This window comes from Athene cunicularia (genome assembly GCF_003259725.1).
Source record: "Athene cunicularia isolate RWA chromosome Z unlocalized genomic scaffold, athCun1 chrZ_part5, whole genome shotgun sequence".
NCBI classification, from domain to species: Eukaryota; Metazoa; Chordata; class Aves; order Strigiformes; family Strigidae; genus Athene; species Athene cunicularia.
Window position 1 is genome coordinate 559603 of NW_020799146.1, and position 19226 is coordinate 578828.

Here is a 19226-nt window from a genome sequence, read left to right on the forward strand (position 1 = left end):
AACCCACCCACCCCCCAGTCCCCAGAAAAACCTGATGTTTACATTCCAATTCTGGTAGTAGGCAATCAAACCAAGAGTGCAAACCAACATGTGTCTGTCTGTCTCTACCACTGTGCTTTTCTTCCTATCCCCAATAGTTCTGTTTGGAGGTCACATTTTTCCCTGAAATACCCATGTTTGACAAGTGGACTGATGCCCCGTGGCTGTGTATATACTGAAACACACACACACCCCACACAGAAGGTACATACACATGAATGTCCTCATACAGTCCCAGTAATAGTTTCTCTCCTCACAAATAGACAACTAACAGCGCTGCAGTGATTTAAAGACTGACCTAATGGAATACTCAGAAAATGAATTTACTCCCACAACATACAGTCACTGGACTATTACAAGAGGATTACTAGCTCCAAACACTAGTTTGGTTCCTGTAGACACTGCTATACGTTGACATTCCTACGGAGATCTCAATTAGGCAGTTTATCGGCTTCTGCTGATCAGCCATGCTGTGAATGGAGGAATTCCTTTACTCCAGAAGTTAATGAATACGAAACCATGCATTTAAAAAACATACTGCATGCTTTACAATCAAATGGAGACCTTTATCTTCAGTAGAAGTACTGTGACATTTATCAAGTGATGCAACATTTGAGTGGTCAAAAGTAAACCAGATTAAAGAAACCTCTGGTATAAGCCACTGCCACACTTTGCTGTTAGCATAGTTTTCATCTACCATTTGAAACATTTTCCTGTACTTGTTTCAGACAGTGTATAGGTTCTGGAAGGTTAAAAATTCATCTTTTGAAACATAACAGTAAGATAAACCCTTTTTTTTTTTTTTTTTTACTATCTAGAAATAACCCAAAGCTCACCAACAAATTACTTCATTAATTCAATAAGGCAAGGTTATATTATTCAAAAAGACATCTGAAAATCACTCCTTCCACCAAGATGCAACTGCAAGGCCTATCAGTTAAACTATTGATTAGTGTTTCAGTAAGTGTTATGTGAACTTCACAGGTAAAACAGATTAATAATTTCCAAGTATTGAAACAAGTCATCAAATGACCAAAATCTGAGATTACCTACTTATTCAAACTTACTACAAATGCAATCAGAAGAACTAAGTAACATTTCTACATCACACCCGGACAGAATCCATTCTTGTGGGCACCTGCTGGATACACTACAAAAGCATCAGCGTTGTCACCGAACGCCATGCTGTGCCCCAGCCACATCCTGCCCACGGGCAGGGCCCCCACAGCTCCTGGCGTTGTGCTGTGCGGGAGGTGTCTAGGGGTGGTGACAGGTTTTGCTTTGGAGTAATAGTTCTTTATACAGAAAAGCCTCCAATGTTTCAGCACAATACTCTTATAAAAAACAGTGTGTCATGAGGTAGAATTAAAAAAAGTAACACTCAGTGCATATTAACAGGCATAGAAAGAATTAAAAGTCACAAGCAGTCTACCAGCTCAAGGAACTTCTACGAGGAAAAACCAAAACCAGCCATGAAAGCAAACAAGCAAACAGCCAAGAGCTGCTTTGATTTCATGGGTGCTTCTTCATCTCTGAAATGAACACAGTTCAAGGCTGTGAGAACAGCAAGATTTCTTTCAAAATGTTACCTGTAGTCCCTTCAATGGCGTTTAGGAAAACACGACATGAAGCAGCAGCAGCCTAGGAGTGGGGAGGGCACATGCTCAGGCAAAAACCCATCGTGGTCCAGCATGGGGACAGGGGCAGAACCACCAAGCCACAAGTTTTCATGGAGGGGAACACAGAGAAGGGCAAGTGTTCAGAGAGTCACACTGCGTTCTGTATCAAAATACTTCAGGAGCAGGAAACTAACCACTTCCACCGGATTAGTGTCTGGAACACAGTACCCAAATTCTGCCACATGTGGCTACTGGTTTGGGTTCTTTTGTTTTGGGGTTACACACCTCATACACCCCCCCTCCAGCTTGGCCAATTAACAACTCCCTGTACCTCAAGTTTTCTTCCATTCCACTGCTCTAAGTCACACAAGAGGGAAGTCCCCCTGACCTGTTGCTAACAAGCCAACAGATCCAGGCTGCCCCAGAAGCAGGTTCAGGCTCACAGGCTGTTACATGCAGGCAAAAGCAGCCGGGTGACAATAGAGGGATGTACTTCAACTGGTCTCAGATACATTTGCATATTTTTTTCATTCAGTCACTAACTAGAGCCCATTTTTCATGGTTTGGCCAATTAACATAAAGTGAAAAAATACCTTTTTATGAATTGTGTTCCTTTCACAGAGTTCCAAAAGCATTCAAAAAGTACAAGTTTTTGAACTTAAGAAACAGTGTTTTAGGAAACAGCATCCCTCTTCATTTATCATTTCAATCTACTTTGAGATCAAGACAATAGTTTCAAGTAACAAAAGAAACTGCTCAGAAGATACTCTATGGAACATCTCAACCTCTGAGTTGCTATCTGAGGAGATTATGGGCATTTATATGGATTTAAAGTTTGTATTAAGAAATTATTATTCCTCCTCCAGCTAGGATGATATTCTACTGAGACACCATCACCAAATAATTCTGTTAAAACCTACGAGAACAGAAAGTTTAGGACTTTTACCAAACTGTAAGAAGTCTGTCAGCTGTGCATACTTGACTACTTGAATGTAGTCCTTCAGCAGTCAGTTGCTAGAGATGATGAAAACCCAGTGCAGAAGTAATTAACTAGTCCTCAGATTACCAAATACCCAATATTGAAGGCTCTGTGATACTAAAGAAATTCTCCAAAAGAGAAAATGCAAGATTTTTTTTTTCTCATAATGCAGAGGAGTCTGAAGTTTTGATGACTTCTCCACCAATACCCAGAGTATGTTACCTACACAAATTCAAACTACAGAAGGATCATCAGGCTTACATACTTCCAGCTCTCTTATCTTCACAGATGTCTTCTTTTTGCAAAAGGCTTTATAAGAATCAACTTTGAAAAAGCACACTCTGTCAAGCCAGAGATGAGTCTGGACACCAAAATATCACAGCTGCTTTCAAGTTTCCTGCCGAGTTGGGTATGACTGGTCAGCAAAACCTTAGCAAAATACTGAAGAAGAGTGATCTTGAAAAATGCAAGTGATGAGAATATTATAAACTGATAGGGATGCATGAGACAGAGATCACTGCACATTTACAAGGTCAGCTGTATTAACTTGAGCAGCAGAACTTGGCATTCATACTTTGTATGTGATTTAATGGTGAACATGAATGTTTTTCACATCTTACGATAAGCTCAGTCAAACCCAAGTAGATATTACTGTAGACAGGCGTGCTTTGAACCTGCTCCCAAACTGACAGCACCTGTGACAAAAGGCTTATCTGGTGATACTGCAGCACGCCCCAGACGAATTCCTCTCACAACAACAGTGCAGGCAAGGTGTGGAAAGGAGTCAGGTGGGAAATAGCCTTAACGCCTGCAGATGGTCTGCCCTGCTAAGTGTCAGTCACAGGATGAAGGTTTGTGTTACTGATGCAGAAAGCTCCCTACAACAGAAACCTGGAGGCTGAGGAGTCAAAGCTGCCCGAGAGAGGCCAACCAAGGAACCTCCCTTGTACGAAACACCCAGTTCATCTGCAGTGGTGACAGGGCAGGGTCTCCTCCCATTCAACTCCTGCTTTTTCCTTTTGAGGAAAAAATGCAGCTACATCTCCATCCAGCACCTCTTCCTTCTGGCAATAAACACAATATATGCAGTCACAGAAAACCAGATGTTTTAACTGCAGCAAAACATTAAATTTACTCATTTTTCTAGCCAATCACAAACAACCAAATTAATACACAAATAAAAACAGAATTTTCTTTTCTTTTTGTGACAGTAACTAATTGTGTTCGTTATATAGAAGAGCGGCTCATTATCTACTCATCACCGTACAGCAGTTCCAGCAACACAAAGGCCACGGAAGCGCACAGGAGAAAGTCTAGCTCCTCTGGGACAAGGAGGCGTCATGCCCGGTGAGCCTGGGCAAGCTGTGGCTGAACTGCTACCCTCACCCCCTCCACAGCTGTTTCAAACTGCCCACTTCCAAGCTGCACTGAAGGAAATTATCAACACGCATGGTACAAACAAACCCGAACAATGACTCGATGGCACAGGATCAGCAGGAGCAGAGGTCTGCTGGGAGAGCTGCAGACGCCGCGTCTGCAGCGCAGCGGCATATGCAGGATGGGGACACGGACAGCGCCGGGCTGGAAACCTTCCACCGCCGTGTTCGGAGATCAGAATAACTATGACCTTATCTGCATCTACAGATCTCAGAAAGAACACACTTCAACTAAACTGAAGTAAAATCCACAAACATTTGGAGGTCCTGCTGATGCAAGATGTGCCTAGAACTTTGGCTGATACAGAGAAACGCGTCCGCTAAGGCACCCCGAGGCAATCTGACAGTGTGTTGGAGAAAACTTGGTTGTTAGTACCACGTCGTTGTGAGAGTAGAGGGAACGGATTTCTTTCAGGGGACTGGCTTCTTTGGGCAAACAGTCAACAAGTTCACTGCAGTGTGCATCGAACCCCAGCAAGCGGATCCCAAAGCCATGGGGGGATGAAATCATCCGACCATCAGGGCTGAAACAAAGTTCTTTGATGTAACCCCGGCCCACGTTGGCTTCTTCAATGCAATGAGTCAATCGCAGGGAACAACGAGGAGAGACGGGGCGCAATGTGTGTCCTTCCTGGAATTCATAGACACAAGTCCACTAAAGGGAGAGACAGAGAAAGAAACACTGAAAGAAAAGCAAAACACTGCAAATACTCCTCTCCTCCCGCTGCATGTTAAGTGAGCAACACAGGAATGACCAATGCTACCACTCATCCGCCCCGAGATAAGCATCTGCTACGCAACACTGAGAACAGGCCAGTTCCTTGGCATCTCCTCGGCCTTCAACTGTCTGAGCAAGACAGCTGTCCAGCATCAAAGCTCCTTTTTTAATTAAATGGATGCTATATAATCTTTTAAATCTAGTTTTTATCTGGAAAGAGCAAAGCCTAATCCTCTGGTCAGACATCTGCTCTAATTTAGTAAACATTTAAATTAAAACTACAATAAAGTAGAACTCATCCTACTGTAATTTACAACTGACCATTGGGCTTTGTGCCCTTAACTTCAAAAGGAAAGAGATCATGAAACAGGAAAGAAATAGATTTTTGAAGCAATGTTACGAACAGCCAGCATGTTATTTGAGAGACAGCCAGGGATTTTCATGTGTAATCTAATTATCTGATCTCAAACCAAATGCAAAACCAGCTCTATGACAAAGTTTCTATCGTGTTGAAATATTTCAGCCACAAGAGGAAACAAGCATTCTTAGTTCTGTTCTATGTATTCTACTGAAATAAACACAAAGGGAACAATACTAATGAATATTAATAGAACAGAGTAAGGCAGACACTAGGACTATGCAAACTGTAACTAGGTCAATCATCAGTATCAACTAAATCAATATAATGTTTGTATTTTCAAAAAATTGTATCATACAGCAGCTTGATTATAAATTTACAAAACCAGCTTTAAAACATTAACAAATCTGCTAAACTTCAATTCAGTCCTCTACACATCTGTAAGAGATTACCATTACAAAGGTGGCTTTCTTAAAAACAAACAAATAAAAACCAAAACACAAAACCCCAAACCAACCCCAATTTATATCAGCTGTCAAATTAACTGGACAGTTTATTATTAGTCAAGTATTCAAAGAATTCTTTGTGGGTTTGGAAAACAAATATAAAACCTGCATGCCTTGAAAACAGTGGTCTGCACAACTGTCACAGTACTAATTTTGAAATAACCCAAGAAAAACAGTGTTTGCAAGAGGACCATCTGGTATTCTGAAGGCTCTGGCTGGGCTTTACGTTGTAAGTGAACTTGAGTTAACCTGGAAGTTACTCCTGGACACAACCTGCGGGCTCTTGTTTTTTGTATACAGTCCATGAAGAAGCATTTTCATTATTCCTGAGCACACTACAGACACCTTGTTTGTCTTAAAACAGGGTCCCAGTGCCATATAGCAACTATTGTGTGACACTTCACCAACAAAATCTGGGGAAACAATCCAGCACTGGCCTTAGAGTCTGCCATTACTTCTTTAAAGCAGTATTTAGGGGAGTGAAATCTGTGAGTCGCAGATGAGCTGTAGCTGGTCTTACAACTTCGTATTTCAAGTAAGGGCTTGAAATGGCTTTGCCAGGAAGATCTGACACCCGCTTTGTATTTCAGTCATACTGTTTCAGGATGAGAGCTGATGCCAAGGCACCTGATATTACACAAACATCCCTGGAGTACATCACGCTCAGACCTGTGGTCTGGCCATTTTAAGCAGATGCAGAAACATGCCACAAGGGTTTTTTACCCTGCAGTGTAGGAGCAGCCTCTGGAAAGCATTGCTCACCAGCACAGCAGGAGCACCACTGGAGGTCAAAGCATCCCCAAGGCACTTGAGGAATTCAGAGGAGCTTCTCTGCTCAACTTAAACCATGTTCACTACACAACTCTCTAACCCTCTGTCTTTTCCAAGTTCACGCCTCCTATATTTTGGCAGGTACGTATTTTTAAGTCATGTATTTAGCAGTACAACTACCATTTCACAAGTTTTAGTAGGGCTGTGAACTGTAAAATGTATTCTGTGAGAGAGATGGGCCACAGGACTACTGAATGTGGGATACTAAGTTAGATGAGGTCATTAAAAAAATAGTTTCATAATCTTAGTGCAAAATTAATGAATTTGTAAGCAGAAATGACTAATTTATTCAAATTCAAATTTACCCCTAACAAGGAAACTTCAGTATAGTTGTATGAGGGATACATCTTACTAAAAATATTTTACAAAAGCCCGTGTTTGTTTTACCTCCTGGTCATCTGTGTTACTTGAGCACCGAAGAAGCGTAGCCCACCCTTTTGGATGTAGCTGTAGTGATGTAATGCAGTTGCCTCGATCTCTCTCTCCAGGAACCTCTGGTGTTAAGACCTCCAAACTATTCCTAGGTGATCCACCTAGGAGAGGAAGTCAGCTGTTAAAAGTCTCCGTGAAGTCTATCTGTTGACTTTCACCTCTCTCATCAGTCTAATGCTGAAACTAGGTCAAACGTGACACTTGCATCTGACTGATAGGACAGACTGCACCTTCACAGGAGATGAATCAAGAGAGAGGTTATATGAACAACAGACGCAAATACCAGTGGGCTCGGTCCCAATTTCAAATAGCTTCTTTTTTGAGATTTGCCTTGCAAGACTTTGTAGGCACTGACAGTTCTCAAACTTGTATGATGTCCTTTCCAAATTCCTTCCAAACTCTGCTTAGCTTTATGCAGCTTGCCTCCCTTCTCCCCCTTAGCACTTGACAGCTTTCCACAGGTAAATCATGCCCTGGTATTCATATAAGACTCCTCCTTTCATAAGTATATCTGAAGATCTCACAACCATGAGCAGTTAAAATTTAACATTATATTTCTTTTACTTTGCACGCGATTCACAAAGTATCTACTAATCTGCCAAGTTCACACTGACTCTCTGGAAGCCTATCCCAGATCCAGAGGAAGCCTGCTAACCACAGGATCATTCAGTCTTCACGGCTCTGTATTTCGGTGGGACTGTTTGTAATCAGAACTTCACAAAACACTCTGCCCACATTTAAGACCTGTTTGCATATTCTCTTTCCATGCTACTGACTCCTTCTGGAGAAACTGCAGATACATACTCTCATCCTTACCAAAAACAAAAGGCAAAACAACTCTGTTCTGCTCTAGGGTTCTCTCTTTCTTCCCCCTGAAGGTCATTCACATAAACTTTGTTCAAAGAAAAAGCACAAGAAAAATGGAGCACCTCTACCTAACAACACTAGTGTACTAATATAAAGATGTTACTGCTCTTATCAGGCTTCTTGGGAAAAAAATTATTAGATCCCCAGACTTTGGTGTGCAATAGTGTTTTATTGCTTTAACAGAAGTCATGGCAACACTATTTTTTTAAAGGTGGGAGACAAAACTGCAGTTTTTTGCTATTATACTATGACCTCTTCTGGGTACAATGAGTCAAAGTCCATGATTTTTTAATTTTTTAACATCTTTTCCTACCTTCTCTCTGTGAGGAGCGTGACAGGTGTTTCTCAGACAGTGGCCCTGAATCATTCTGGTGACAGGGTGAACCAACAGCTCGAGGACCAGGTGAACCTGACGAGGAACCTGACGACGTTATGTCTGCAAACAGCATCAGGCAGGTGAACACAACAGGGAAGCACAGAGCACTACCTATGCACGTCCCTCACTTAACCCTTCTTAGAAGTGTTAAGTGTGAGGGTAAGGGACCTTGTTAAGAAAACACTTCTCAAAGCTCAGTTTATAGTCCAAAAGTACCATCCTGTTTGTGCCTCAAAATAAACTGGCAGCACAACAAACTACTGGGAATAAGAGGCAAGCTGCATCCCTTCCTTCTGATGCACTGTCACTGCTAAAGGCTGGGGTATGAATTTCCCCCCAGGCCACTCCCTTTCTATCCCGACACCCCACATGGCAGTTTCTGCATTCACTCTGTTACTGCTGCCAAGCAGGAGGAAGCAAGCAGTGACATTTCAGAGCATGTGACTCCTCCAGGTCTGCTGTCAAGAGCAACCACAGCACTACACAACTGCCACTCGTAGCTGCCGGAGCTCACACACAGGCAGCCCACTCAACACGGGTTGTTTCCTGCGTTACAAGGACAGGAGATAAACCTGGAGACTGTCAACCCAAGAGGACAGAATTCCACAGGTGCTGAAGTCACCCTAGACACTTCACCCGAGTCAGAACGTACCACACAGCAGTACAGACATGTGTGATCCCTGAAACACAGAGCAGCTGCCATGACGAGCTCCTCAGCAGGATCCTTCCGTCTCCATCTCTGCCTGCCTCTGGCAGCTCACAGTATTCCATAAAACACCTCTGCCACAGACTTTCCACAAGCATTCACCTGAGCTTGATGTAGTCCTCCTAGCTCTTAAAATCGGGTAGCTGCCAACCTCTAAAGACTTGTTTAGGTCAAGGTCATGCAAAATGAGAAGGTATCCAGAGGAGGTCGAGATCAACATTTTGGAACAATCTGGTGTCAGCCTCATTCGCATAAGAAAACGGGTGTGAAAAAACTTCTTGTGGGGACATCCATCTTCTGTGCACCTGGACAGTGAAAAAAGCACAGGCAATGGCTGCAATGAGCTTTGACTCAAGTCCCTAATAACAGCCAAAAGAGTCCAAGATGCTAAGCATCCTTGTTTGTCTTATCCTACTTAAATCAGATTTTAATGAAATGGCAGAAGTCACATTTTCACACTACCACAACAAAGACAGAACTTTTTCAAAAAGTAAGAACTACATTTTGGCAGGTCTGCAAAAAAAAAAAAAACAGCTCTCTTTTTAGTTACTGGACTATTACCATGTAAAGGTGATGCGAGTTCTTGATAAGGGCTGTTAAACTATCACAGTATTTAAGAATGCACTATAGCCCCATTAACAGCACGAACACAGCCACATACCTGTTCGTGTCCCAGATGATCACATTTCCATCAAACCCAGATGTTACTAACAATCTTGTATTGGTATCGTACTCAATGTTCTTAACCCAGCTGGTGTGACCGTGCAAAGTGCACACTTTTGTGTTCAGCTTTCTCAAATCCCAAAGTGCTATTGTAGTGTCATCAGAACAAGTTGCAAATAGGCGATTATCTAGAAACCTGAAAATGGGAGAGAAATACTGTGGTTGCTTAGTGCCTTTTCTAATTTAAATATTCTTAAATGGAAATTTAAGCTAACACAGAAATAAATAGAGTGGCCACACAAAAAAAATTAACATGCAGCAGAGTATTTGACAATAGAACAGTTCCACTGAAAAACATTACTGTTGGGATATGAACCAGCAGTACATCTGTGGCAGCAAACTAGTAATCCCACAGAAGCACAGCAAAAGGTTGTTTTATGGGGTTTTTTTTTTGTTTATTTGTTTTAACAAATCATGTAAAGGTCACACAACCACCAAACCACCAGCTCACAGAACCCCTGTAGTAACTAAACCTGTTACCCATCCAGACAACACTGAGCTCTAAACTTACCAAGTCTTTGTAAGACACAAACGTCCTAGGACTGGTCAGCTTTTACACCACTGGCACGACATGCTTACCAAAGGGTTTGGTGGTCCCTGCAACACAACTCTGCTAGCCTAGATTGTTTGTAATTTCTGCCTTTCATCTTTCCCATTTTTGCTATACCCTTTCACTGCAGTGGATAGACAGCACCAGGAGGCACAGCAATTCTATCTTCATTTCAGACCACACGAGGTTCTACCAGCTTGTAATTAGTTAAGCCCATGCTGCTCTTTACTCTCTTAATTTCTACTCACATATCCACCCTTGTTCTTCCTCTACTGTTCTGTAAATCTTCCCCACCGCAGACATATGCTTCCTGCACTCAAAGGAGTGTTCTAAAACAAAGACTGCTTTTTCTGTCCCTGCTGAAAGCCCCCTCCTGTCCCCTCGGGCGCACACCCCGCCAGCTGAGCCAACACATACAGTGTCCAGGCTCCTCTCGCTCACAGCCGGGCCCCTCCGCAAGGCCCGGCCTGGCAAGGCCCAACCTGGTTCTGTACTACTCGTGGCCCTGACTGAGGGCTCCCACCCGATCCTGACCCTGCTGGCAGAGGCAGAGCTCAGCACCTGCCTGCAGCAGCCCGTCGGCGGGGACCCGCTTCCCAAAGCGCCCTGCCCAGGCAGCACTGGCACTGGCAGCGCTGGGGTGACTGGGGTATGCAAGACGCCCCCCTGCCTGGCTCTCCCCAGGAGGCTGCTAGATGCGAGGGATCTGCAGGGGCCCTTCCCAACGAGACTCCTGCTCTCCGCCAGGCTGCCATGGCTTAGCACAGACACCTGGGCTTGCCCCAGCACACTGAAAACTGCCCCGTGGTTTTACAGGATGTACAATAGCACTTCTCTGACATGATTTAATCCAGTGGATTAACTGCATGGCTTGCTTTATTAACACACACTAGACACGGTATTGCTATCTTGGAACCACATACTAGATTTAAATCTGAACACTGCCACTGTCCACATGTCTCCAGACCCTTAGTTTCATTTGCCCACCTGCACTTTGGAGCCCATCCAGCTCCACAAAGCACCAGGGGCACTGTCCACTGCAGCCAGGGGGCCAGGAGGAGCCACACGGACCTCCAGCATCAGAGGGCTTTGGACCACCAGGACAGTCTCAGCAAGCTCCCTCGAAGAGCCACAGGCCTTCACTCCCACGGTCCTGCCTTTCTTTTCCCCACAGCACAACTCATGAGTTGAGGCAGGCACAGGGAGCTGGGCTTTTCCAACACATCAAAGTGCAAGTGCAGAGCATTGCTCAGGGCAGAATTTCAGATCATCTTTGGAAATAGCAGCTGCAAAAGCAGCACAGGCTGCCCAAACATATGGACTCCTTCAATACAGATGTGCATTTGAGCCTTGAGTGGTTTGAGTCTGAATCACAGGATCGTGTGAAATGGCACCACAGGCACAGTGCTCCACACGCATGGCACGTGTTCTGCACTTCTGTCTGGCCTTCCTGCCTCCTTTACAGATGACAAGCTTGTCAATAACATCATGCTGAGAGACAGTGAGAAAGTGGAAAAGATTATGTGTCATACGAGTTGGATTACAAACTGAACAGGTCAAGTACTTGGCCTGTTCCGGCGGCAATTTTTTATCATGATAATCTCTGGTCTTCAACCAAAATTCAATGTATGTAATCGCTCTTGCCTAAAGTATAATTAGAGGCAGCTTGACCACCCTCAAGTGACTACAGGAGAAAAGAACACCCAATGTAAAAAACAGTCCACCAGACAAGGGGGCTGGAATTGGCACTAAAGAGGCATAGCTAGATAGTAAATAGAATAAATTGAGTCCAGAGGTTATTGAAGCAAATTAAAGACTTTTCAAAAACACCAAGTAAAGACAAGACTTTGAAAGCATATTAAGTCATTTGGTTCACTGAGAAAATCACTGGATGAAACTATTCAGTTTGCAATACACAGATCAAAGTTTATCATACTGCATTCCCAGTGCAATTTATGCATGCCCTTACATACATAAAGGCAAAGCATACTGTTTTATGTTTGGAATTCATGCCTGATGAAGGCATTTAGGACAAAAGCCCTACCTGACACAGAAGGGAAAATAAAACCTATTCGAAAAACACCAGAAGTAGCTGCACATGAATACTAAGGCAAGAACAATCTACACAGAGACATGTGGTAGGTTACCCCTAGAAACAGCATTTTATCTTTTAGCCTTAGAACCAGGCTACATCATGCAAAAATAGCAACAATTCCAATGAAGAATAACCAACTACAATGGGAAGAATCCAACATTTCAGATTTGCAGGGCAAAAGTAAAACAGAGTATACCACTTGCCTGTGCAAATCCATTATTTCCCTGTATCTTGGATGCTACACCCACCACAAACAGATTTGAGGAGAAACAGAGAGAAATACAAATGGTATTGAATATGCTTTTATACAGGGAAAGGCCTAACAGACTAGGATCCACTTGAAAAACATGTAACTGAAGGTGCATATGACTTAGGCATATAAAACCAACTGATACAGAGGAAGTAAACGGAGGTTAATTGTTCCTTGTGTTGCTGCTTAAGAAAACAAAAAAAGCTAGAGAGCCTCAAACTAAGCCTGCAAGTTTTAAAACCACTATTAAATACTCCTTGAAACACATTTGTGCCATGGAACTCAGCCATGGTAGAGTAAGCAAGCTCAAGATTCAGGTGGAAAAAAATTTCTGCTTCAGATGATTAGACACAAATCCCCAGCGACTGGGAGGTTATGGGGAGAGGACCTCTGCCTGCCTCTCTGTTCACACAGACCTCTGAGGCACCTGCTAGAGGCCACAGCAGTAATGCTATTTATTTTTGGTGCTTATTACAAGGAATTTCTGGTGCTACAGTTCCTTGAGTCCTGCTCATTAAGCAGAAACAATACCCCAGGCAATGCTGTACTAACCATGTATTACAGAACACAGTTAAGTTCCTTTGTTGTTACAAATTTCATTACAAGGGGTACATGAAGGAATAACAGAAAAAGATGCCAATATCCTACAAAGACAAAATAGAGCTTTAAGAAGCATTTTGACAAAAAGTAGAAAGTTTATTACATGTTGCTAGGAAGGACTTTAGAAGGACCTGTGCTTACAGCAGATCTGAGAGTCATCTGCTGGAGGTAGTACTGGTATTTTTATATAAATCAAGTTACTCAGAGAAAAGATGTTTAAGGACCAAGAACACACACACAAAGCCTCAAACAGACAAAGTGGAAAGAAAGAGGATCCTTTGAATAAGAGAAGAGAGCAGCAGGAAGTTTCAACGCTGTTCTCTACCAAGGAATGAAATATATTTTCAAGACCAGAACAGCTGACTGCAACAGAGACAGCCAGAGGCCAAGGAGCCTGCAACAGAACGCTCTTTGTAAAACATGGCCCAGAGGAACTCACTTGAAACCCCAGCACGAGCGGTCTGAATGTATAGATCAGATACTGAATTAGGCATGCAAGACATGAAAAACTCAATTTTCTTACAGTAAAGTGTGTTCAACATCTCCTATTTGCATCAGCTAGCCCCAGCATTTACTTTAGCTTTTCTGACAGACATCCAACTGATGTAAAACTTCAGTCTTTTCTAAACAAACAGGCACCTTATGAAAAACATCAATCCACCTGAAGAACATGTGAAGACAGTGGCACCCCTAATTTGTTTATCTCTTTTGAAGGGAAACACTCAAGATTGCTTCTACAGTTATCCTGGGGTTTCTGTGGGATTTGAGTGTGGTGGGTTTTGGTAGCTGGGGACGGGGCTACCTCTGGAAGCTCCCCCAGCCCCGAGTCAGAGCTGCCTCTGGGCAAGGCCGAGCCGATGGGCGGCAGCGGCCGCGCCTCTGGGATTTCAGACGGGAACCTGGGAGGAGGAGCATGAGCTGTGAGGGAGACGCCTCTGCAAACCCCAAGGGCAGTGGGAGAAGCAGGGGGAGCTGTGCCAGAGCAGAGCCCCCCCCAGCCCGTGGGGCGAGGGCAGGCTGTCCCTGCACCCATGGAGGGCACCGGGGGGGCAGATGCCCTCCTGCAGCCCGGGCAGGGCCCCACACCGGAGCAGTTCGGGAGGAGCTGCAGCCCCTGGGAAGGACTCGTGTCAGAGGAGTCCATGGAGGGCTGTCTGCTGTGGGAGGGAGCCCACGCTGGAGCAGGGGAGAGCGTGAGGAGTCCTCCCCCGAGGAGAAAGGAGCGGTGGGACTGACACAACCCCATCCCCTGCCCCCCTGCGAGGACGGAGGGAGAGAAATGGGGAACAGAGCTGAGCCATGGAAGAGGGGAGGGGTGGGAAGGCATTTTCAAGACCTGGTAATGCTCTCCCTGTCCCGCTCTGTCTGTTAAGTGGTAGTGATGTTTGAATCAAATTGTTTTTCTTCCCCTAATGAGTCTGTCTTTTCTCTATGACCATAATGGGTGAGCCACCCCTCTCTGTCCTTATCTCAGCTCAAGAACCTTTTATTTTATTTCTTCCTTCCTATTCCTAAGCAGGAAGGAGGGAGCGGGCAGCTCCATGGTGCTCACTTGCCTTCTGGGCTCAAACCACAACAGGGCTTTTTGGTTTGGGTTTAGGGTTTTTTTGGGTTTTTATTTGCTTTGAGAATCTGAGGGAACAGAGACCATGATATTGTCCACAAGTTTAGAAAGTGTCTTTAAGTTCTTATGTCAAAAGTCTATCCTCAGACCCAGAACAGCTAAAAATAACAGAATTTAAAAGGGAAAACATTACATAACAAAAATACTGATGATTTTGGTTCCTGCACTTGGTGTTTCCCACTTCATCCCAAGAAACAGGCAATGGATTTAAACCATAAGGACTGAGTTTAAGTTGAATTGCAGAAGACATTTCACTTTTCCAGCTTTTCTATATCACACCTGTATTTAAAGCAGTCAATCTTTGTTTGGAAGTTTCTATGCAACTATGGCAATTACTCTTACAATTCAAAATACAAGCCATACTCCTACAAATGCCTGACCTTGCTATTGTTTCAGATTCGCACTTCAAACAAATCACACACTACTCATTATGCTCTGATTTATTGTTTTCATTCAGGACACTCCAAAGGCCAGTTAAAACAGGGTATAATACCTTAACACCCTTCCCCTCCCATAACATGCAGCTCCTCCATCAACAAAGCCACCTGCCAGCATTATATACGCCCCCACCACTTCCAGACTCCTCCTCTTCCCCTCTCCTGCCTTTCCCCAGCTCCCATGCCAAAGAGAAGGAAAATGGTACAAAGCAAACTGCAGTCTAATGTCTTCACAAAACCCACTCTCTCCAAGAAAGTGTGTTATACAGACTTGTAAGATGAGCACCTATGGTAAGACAAAATATTCCTTTCAACCTACCTGATGTTATTCACACAGTCTTCATGAGCTTCAGAGAGGGTTTTGATGTGCTTTGAAGATATTGGGTCAAAAAGCAGTACTTCAGTCTGTTCACAAGCAACAGTCAACACTGATCTGCAGGGGGGCAGAGCAAAGCAGAAACATCTGTGTCAGTAAAAGAAATGACATCTGAGCACACCCAGCTAACCCCCATTCCCCAGACCAAGAGAACAGCTTCACCATTACTTAGCCTGACTTTCTCTTTACATCACACAGGATCTGCAGCAGTGCTGATATTTTTTATAGCCTATGCTCAAGCACCTAGTACACAAAACACGTAGAAGAAAATAGCACGTTGTTTTACTCTGGAGAAGTTAAGTTCTCTAACTCCTTTCTGAGAGTCCACGACTCTTCTCCTGCCTGGCTGGTGGCACAACTAATGCACAGCTGGTTCACTCACTGGAGAGACCACACAATCTTTTAAGTCACTTGGGTTTTTTAACATGGTTGCTTTATAACAGCTACATCCTTCACAGATCCAGTGATGGCACTATTTAAATCACACAGTTAAGTGTATTTACATCAGTGATTTTTTCTGAAGTTACTTGAGGGTGATCTGTCCCATCACTGCAGTGTGGTACATGAAAGTGGTTCCTATCCAGGAAAAACGTAGAACAAGGCACTGGCATGAAGCTCACTGCTTTGTTCATGTGAGGAAATCTGCTGAATGTTGCAGGAAAAAGGAAAAAAAAAGACAACAGCACCCCAGAGTAAGTGATAAGGCGTCTACTCTGAAATTCTACCACGGATTTCCCATATGACTGTGCCCATGTCACGGCCTCCCTCTGTCCATTCACTGGCAACACTTTCTCGGGGGTTCCGAGACATTGTAGTTGCTTTCCAGGGTGTCAGACGACCAGCCGATGAGCAATGCAAACACAAGGGCCTCACAGGGGCCACCCGGAGCAAGTAAGCGCCGTCTGCGCTGATTGCTGCAGACTGCTCGCCTCTGGGCACCGCAGAGAGGCACCTCGGGACAGCTTACATCCACTCTACCAACTCTCCTGCAGGAGGACGGCACACGGGGACAACCCCCCTCCCCTATCAACCACGACAATATTCCCCAAGACCTTCACAGACGTACTCCAGCCTCACCTTCCTCTTCAGAGGCAGCGGGTGCCGAAGTGCAACCCCTGGCTTCTGCAGGGTGAAGACAGGCTGTTTCCTCACCTCCCCACATGGCTACTTAGTTTGGCATCCAGCCCCACACGGCATAAAGATGACAGACTGTGCAGTCAGGAGCAGGGTTTTAAACCACACTCTAAAGGACAGCACCCTTCCCCAATAATCCGGCTACTCAAGCAGCTCTGCTGACTACCTGCACTTTCCTGCATCAGAATAGCATGAAGACAGTAAATGCTAAGGCAGAAATAAGACTGATACAAAGGTTTATTTAAAATACCTTTCTGCAGCTGACTCATTTTTTCACTAAAACCTTATAAAGTTTAAATTTAAAAGTTTTACTTTCTAAACCTGCAAGAGGTCACTGAATTGCTATCATGCTATTAACTACAAAGAGTTATCTGACAAAAGGTTTTTGAGTACCAGTAATGTTGGTACAGAAGTGATGGTCCCAGGCAGCAACAGCAAAGCACTGGCACCAGCCTAAACTGGGCATTGGCAGAGACTCAGCCTGGGAACATGCCTGACTGTTATTCATGTTTTTTGAGAGTAATTTCACAGTAGACTTGAAAAGAGGCTACTGCTACTACACTGAGTCTGGGGCAAGATCTAGTATCTTACTGTATCACTCAATTCACTTGTCAAAACCAGCACTAATGCCAAGAACTACCATTTCAAGTATGCTAACCCCTTTCAAAAAAGAACTTTTTCTTCCCTACATGAAGACCTCCCTGCACCCATTTACAGCTTTTCTTGGAGGGAAAAAAAAATAAATAATTAAAGGCCTTGTCCAGGATACACATTATTTGTGAATGAGATCTCTACAGAGTTCACAGGGGTCCCAGCAAGCACAGAAAAGCTCAGCTGTCCACAGCCGGGGCAGGCTGTCCAGCTCCACACCAGCCCCTCCTAGGGTACTGTCATTCACTGGGTTCGTGTAGGCTGAAAAGGTCTGACTGAGTATAATGATGCAACAGTGGAGTCTGGCCTGCTAGATTAGTGAAGCTGACCTGCAGGAAAGCTCAGAAGTTCCCCCAACGCTGCCAGAACTCTGACCAGTACAGCAGCACGATGGCAAGAGTGTGGCCTGTCTCAGTGCCCCCTGCCCTGCTCAAGGAGCCCCGAAGGAGCAGCTCCCCATGGGCTACCCCGACCTCACACACAGCCCTGAGGCCGGGTCCCTGTTGGCACCCCAGAATAGCGCTTTAAGGGGCCAGAAGCAGGCAGAAGGGTCGAGGAACAGGGAGGCAGCATCACTAACTGTGGTCGGTTCCCTCAAGAGAGGCTGCAGAGAGACCACAAGTCTCCACCGCACAGGATAGGTCTGTCCAGCATGGGTCAGGGCAGGTCTGTGACTGCTCTAAGCTGAGCCTAACCAGCAGAAGTGAGCAAGATTTGGGCTGTCTCCTTTGCTATTAAGGCAACCAAGGTTTAGTGCTGTGGTCCCAACCTACGCCCAACACCATCCGTGGTCTGCTGGGCCAAGCACTGCAGCCACACCAAACACCAGGCTCGTGGACGCTCCCTTCAGCATGAGAAACTCTCTGCTGGGCTCGTTTTCAGAGAGGGAAGGTCCCTGGTTTAGCAAACTGTGCAGCCTCAGAAGCACCAGCCTCAAGGGAGGCTGGAGGATTACATTACACCTTTTGCCAGAAACTTTCACCAATAATCTTAAACCACAGCCCAGTTGTACTGCTGTCACAGTGACATTTTCTACACTGGTACAGAACATCCATGTGCAGGTATTTTTCCAGTTTAGATGCTGTGACTAAACCAGCAGAACAATCCCACAGGGCCCCTTCACAGCACCACATACAGGTTCCCTGTGCCCTGGGAACCTTAAGCACACTTGGACAGGGACTACAGGTAAAATTACCAAAGAATGGTTTTCATGGCCTCTGGAGCTCAACTCTGTCCTCTTCAAAAAACAGAGGAACAAAGGAGGAGTTGAAACTTGGCTTTACAGCACAACCACAGCAAAACCGTCATGAGTTCAGGTGTTCACAAAACTCTGTTCTGATGAAAGCTCACTGAAAATAGAAAAGCTGATTAGGCATCCAGGGCAATGAGATTCCCATCCTGACTATCCAAACTTGAAACCAACCTGGGATGCAGGGTCCGTCCACCACGAAGGCTCCACCTACAAGCACAGCGTAATATGCAAATACACAGTTAACCCCGAATTGAATTCACTCAGGTTTAAGGTGGTGTTGGGACTTCTTTAATCCTGGAGTCCAGCTGCCACTCACTTTTGTCCGCACTATTACACATGGGCACCGCCGCACACCTCTGAACTCACCTGGCCCTGCAGGCCCACAAAATTCACAGAACGACTCATGAATAAATAAGTAAGTATCGCGTTTCGAAGAGGAGCTCGGCTCTCGGAGGACACCTGACATCAACGCTTTCAGCCAGCCGAAGAAGCGGCTCCCGCACCGCGTTCCCAGCCCTGTGCCCCAGTGCATCGCCCCCCCGCCACCGCGGAAAGCGAGGAGGAAGCCCGCCCGGCCCGGGGGAGCCCGCTCCGCCGCTGTCTGGGAGTCGAACGCCCCCGAGGGGTTCACACCGCGGCGGGGCGGGACCCGCGGCCCCGTCTGACC

General features: G+C 44.9%; 1 protein-coding gene across 1 annotated transcript; it reads right to left on the reverse strand.

Moving 5' to 3' along the window:
• Positions 1-4359: 4359 nt before the first annotated feature.
• Positions 4360-19091, reverse strand: DCAF10 (DDB1 and CUL4 associated factor 10). The gene is made up of 8 exons (XM_026866888.1): positions 19024-19091; positions 18731-18766; positions 15466-15579; positions 9529-9726; positions 8970-9172; positions 8099-8221; positions 6874-7019; positions 4360-4728 (listed from the first exon to the last, which is right to left on the reverse strand). Exons 1-8 carry the CDS (start codon positions 19089-19091, stop codon positions 4360-4362), a joined length of 1257 nt encoding a protein of 418 aa, XP_026722689.1.
• Positions 19092-19226: the final 135 nt, after the last annotated feature.

Excerpts from the sequence above, each read along its gene's own strand:
- DCAF10 (XM_026866888.1), bottom strand. The coding sequence starts at position 19,091 with ATGCACTGGGGCACAGGGCTGGGAACGCGGTGCGGGAGCCGCTTCTTC. Across the intron at positions 9,727-15,465 it reads GACTGTGTGAATAACATCAG|GTTTCTAGATAATCGCCTAT; the intron begins GTAGGTTGAAAG and ends TCCCATTTTCAG. Across the intron at positions 7,020-8,098 it reads ACGCTCCTCACAGAGAGAAG|GTGGATCACCTAGGAATAGT; the intron begins GTAGGAAAAGAT and ends TTCCTCTCCTAG.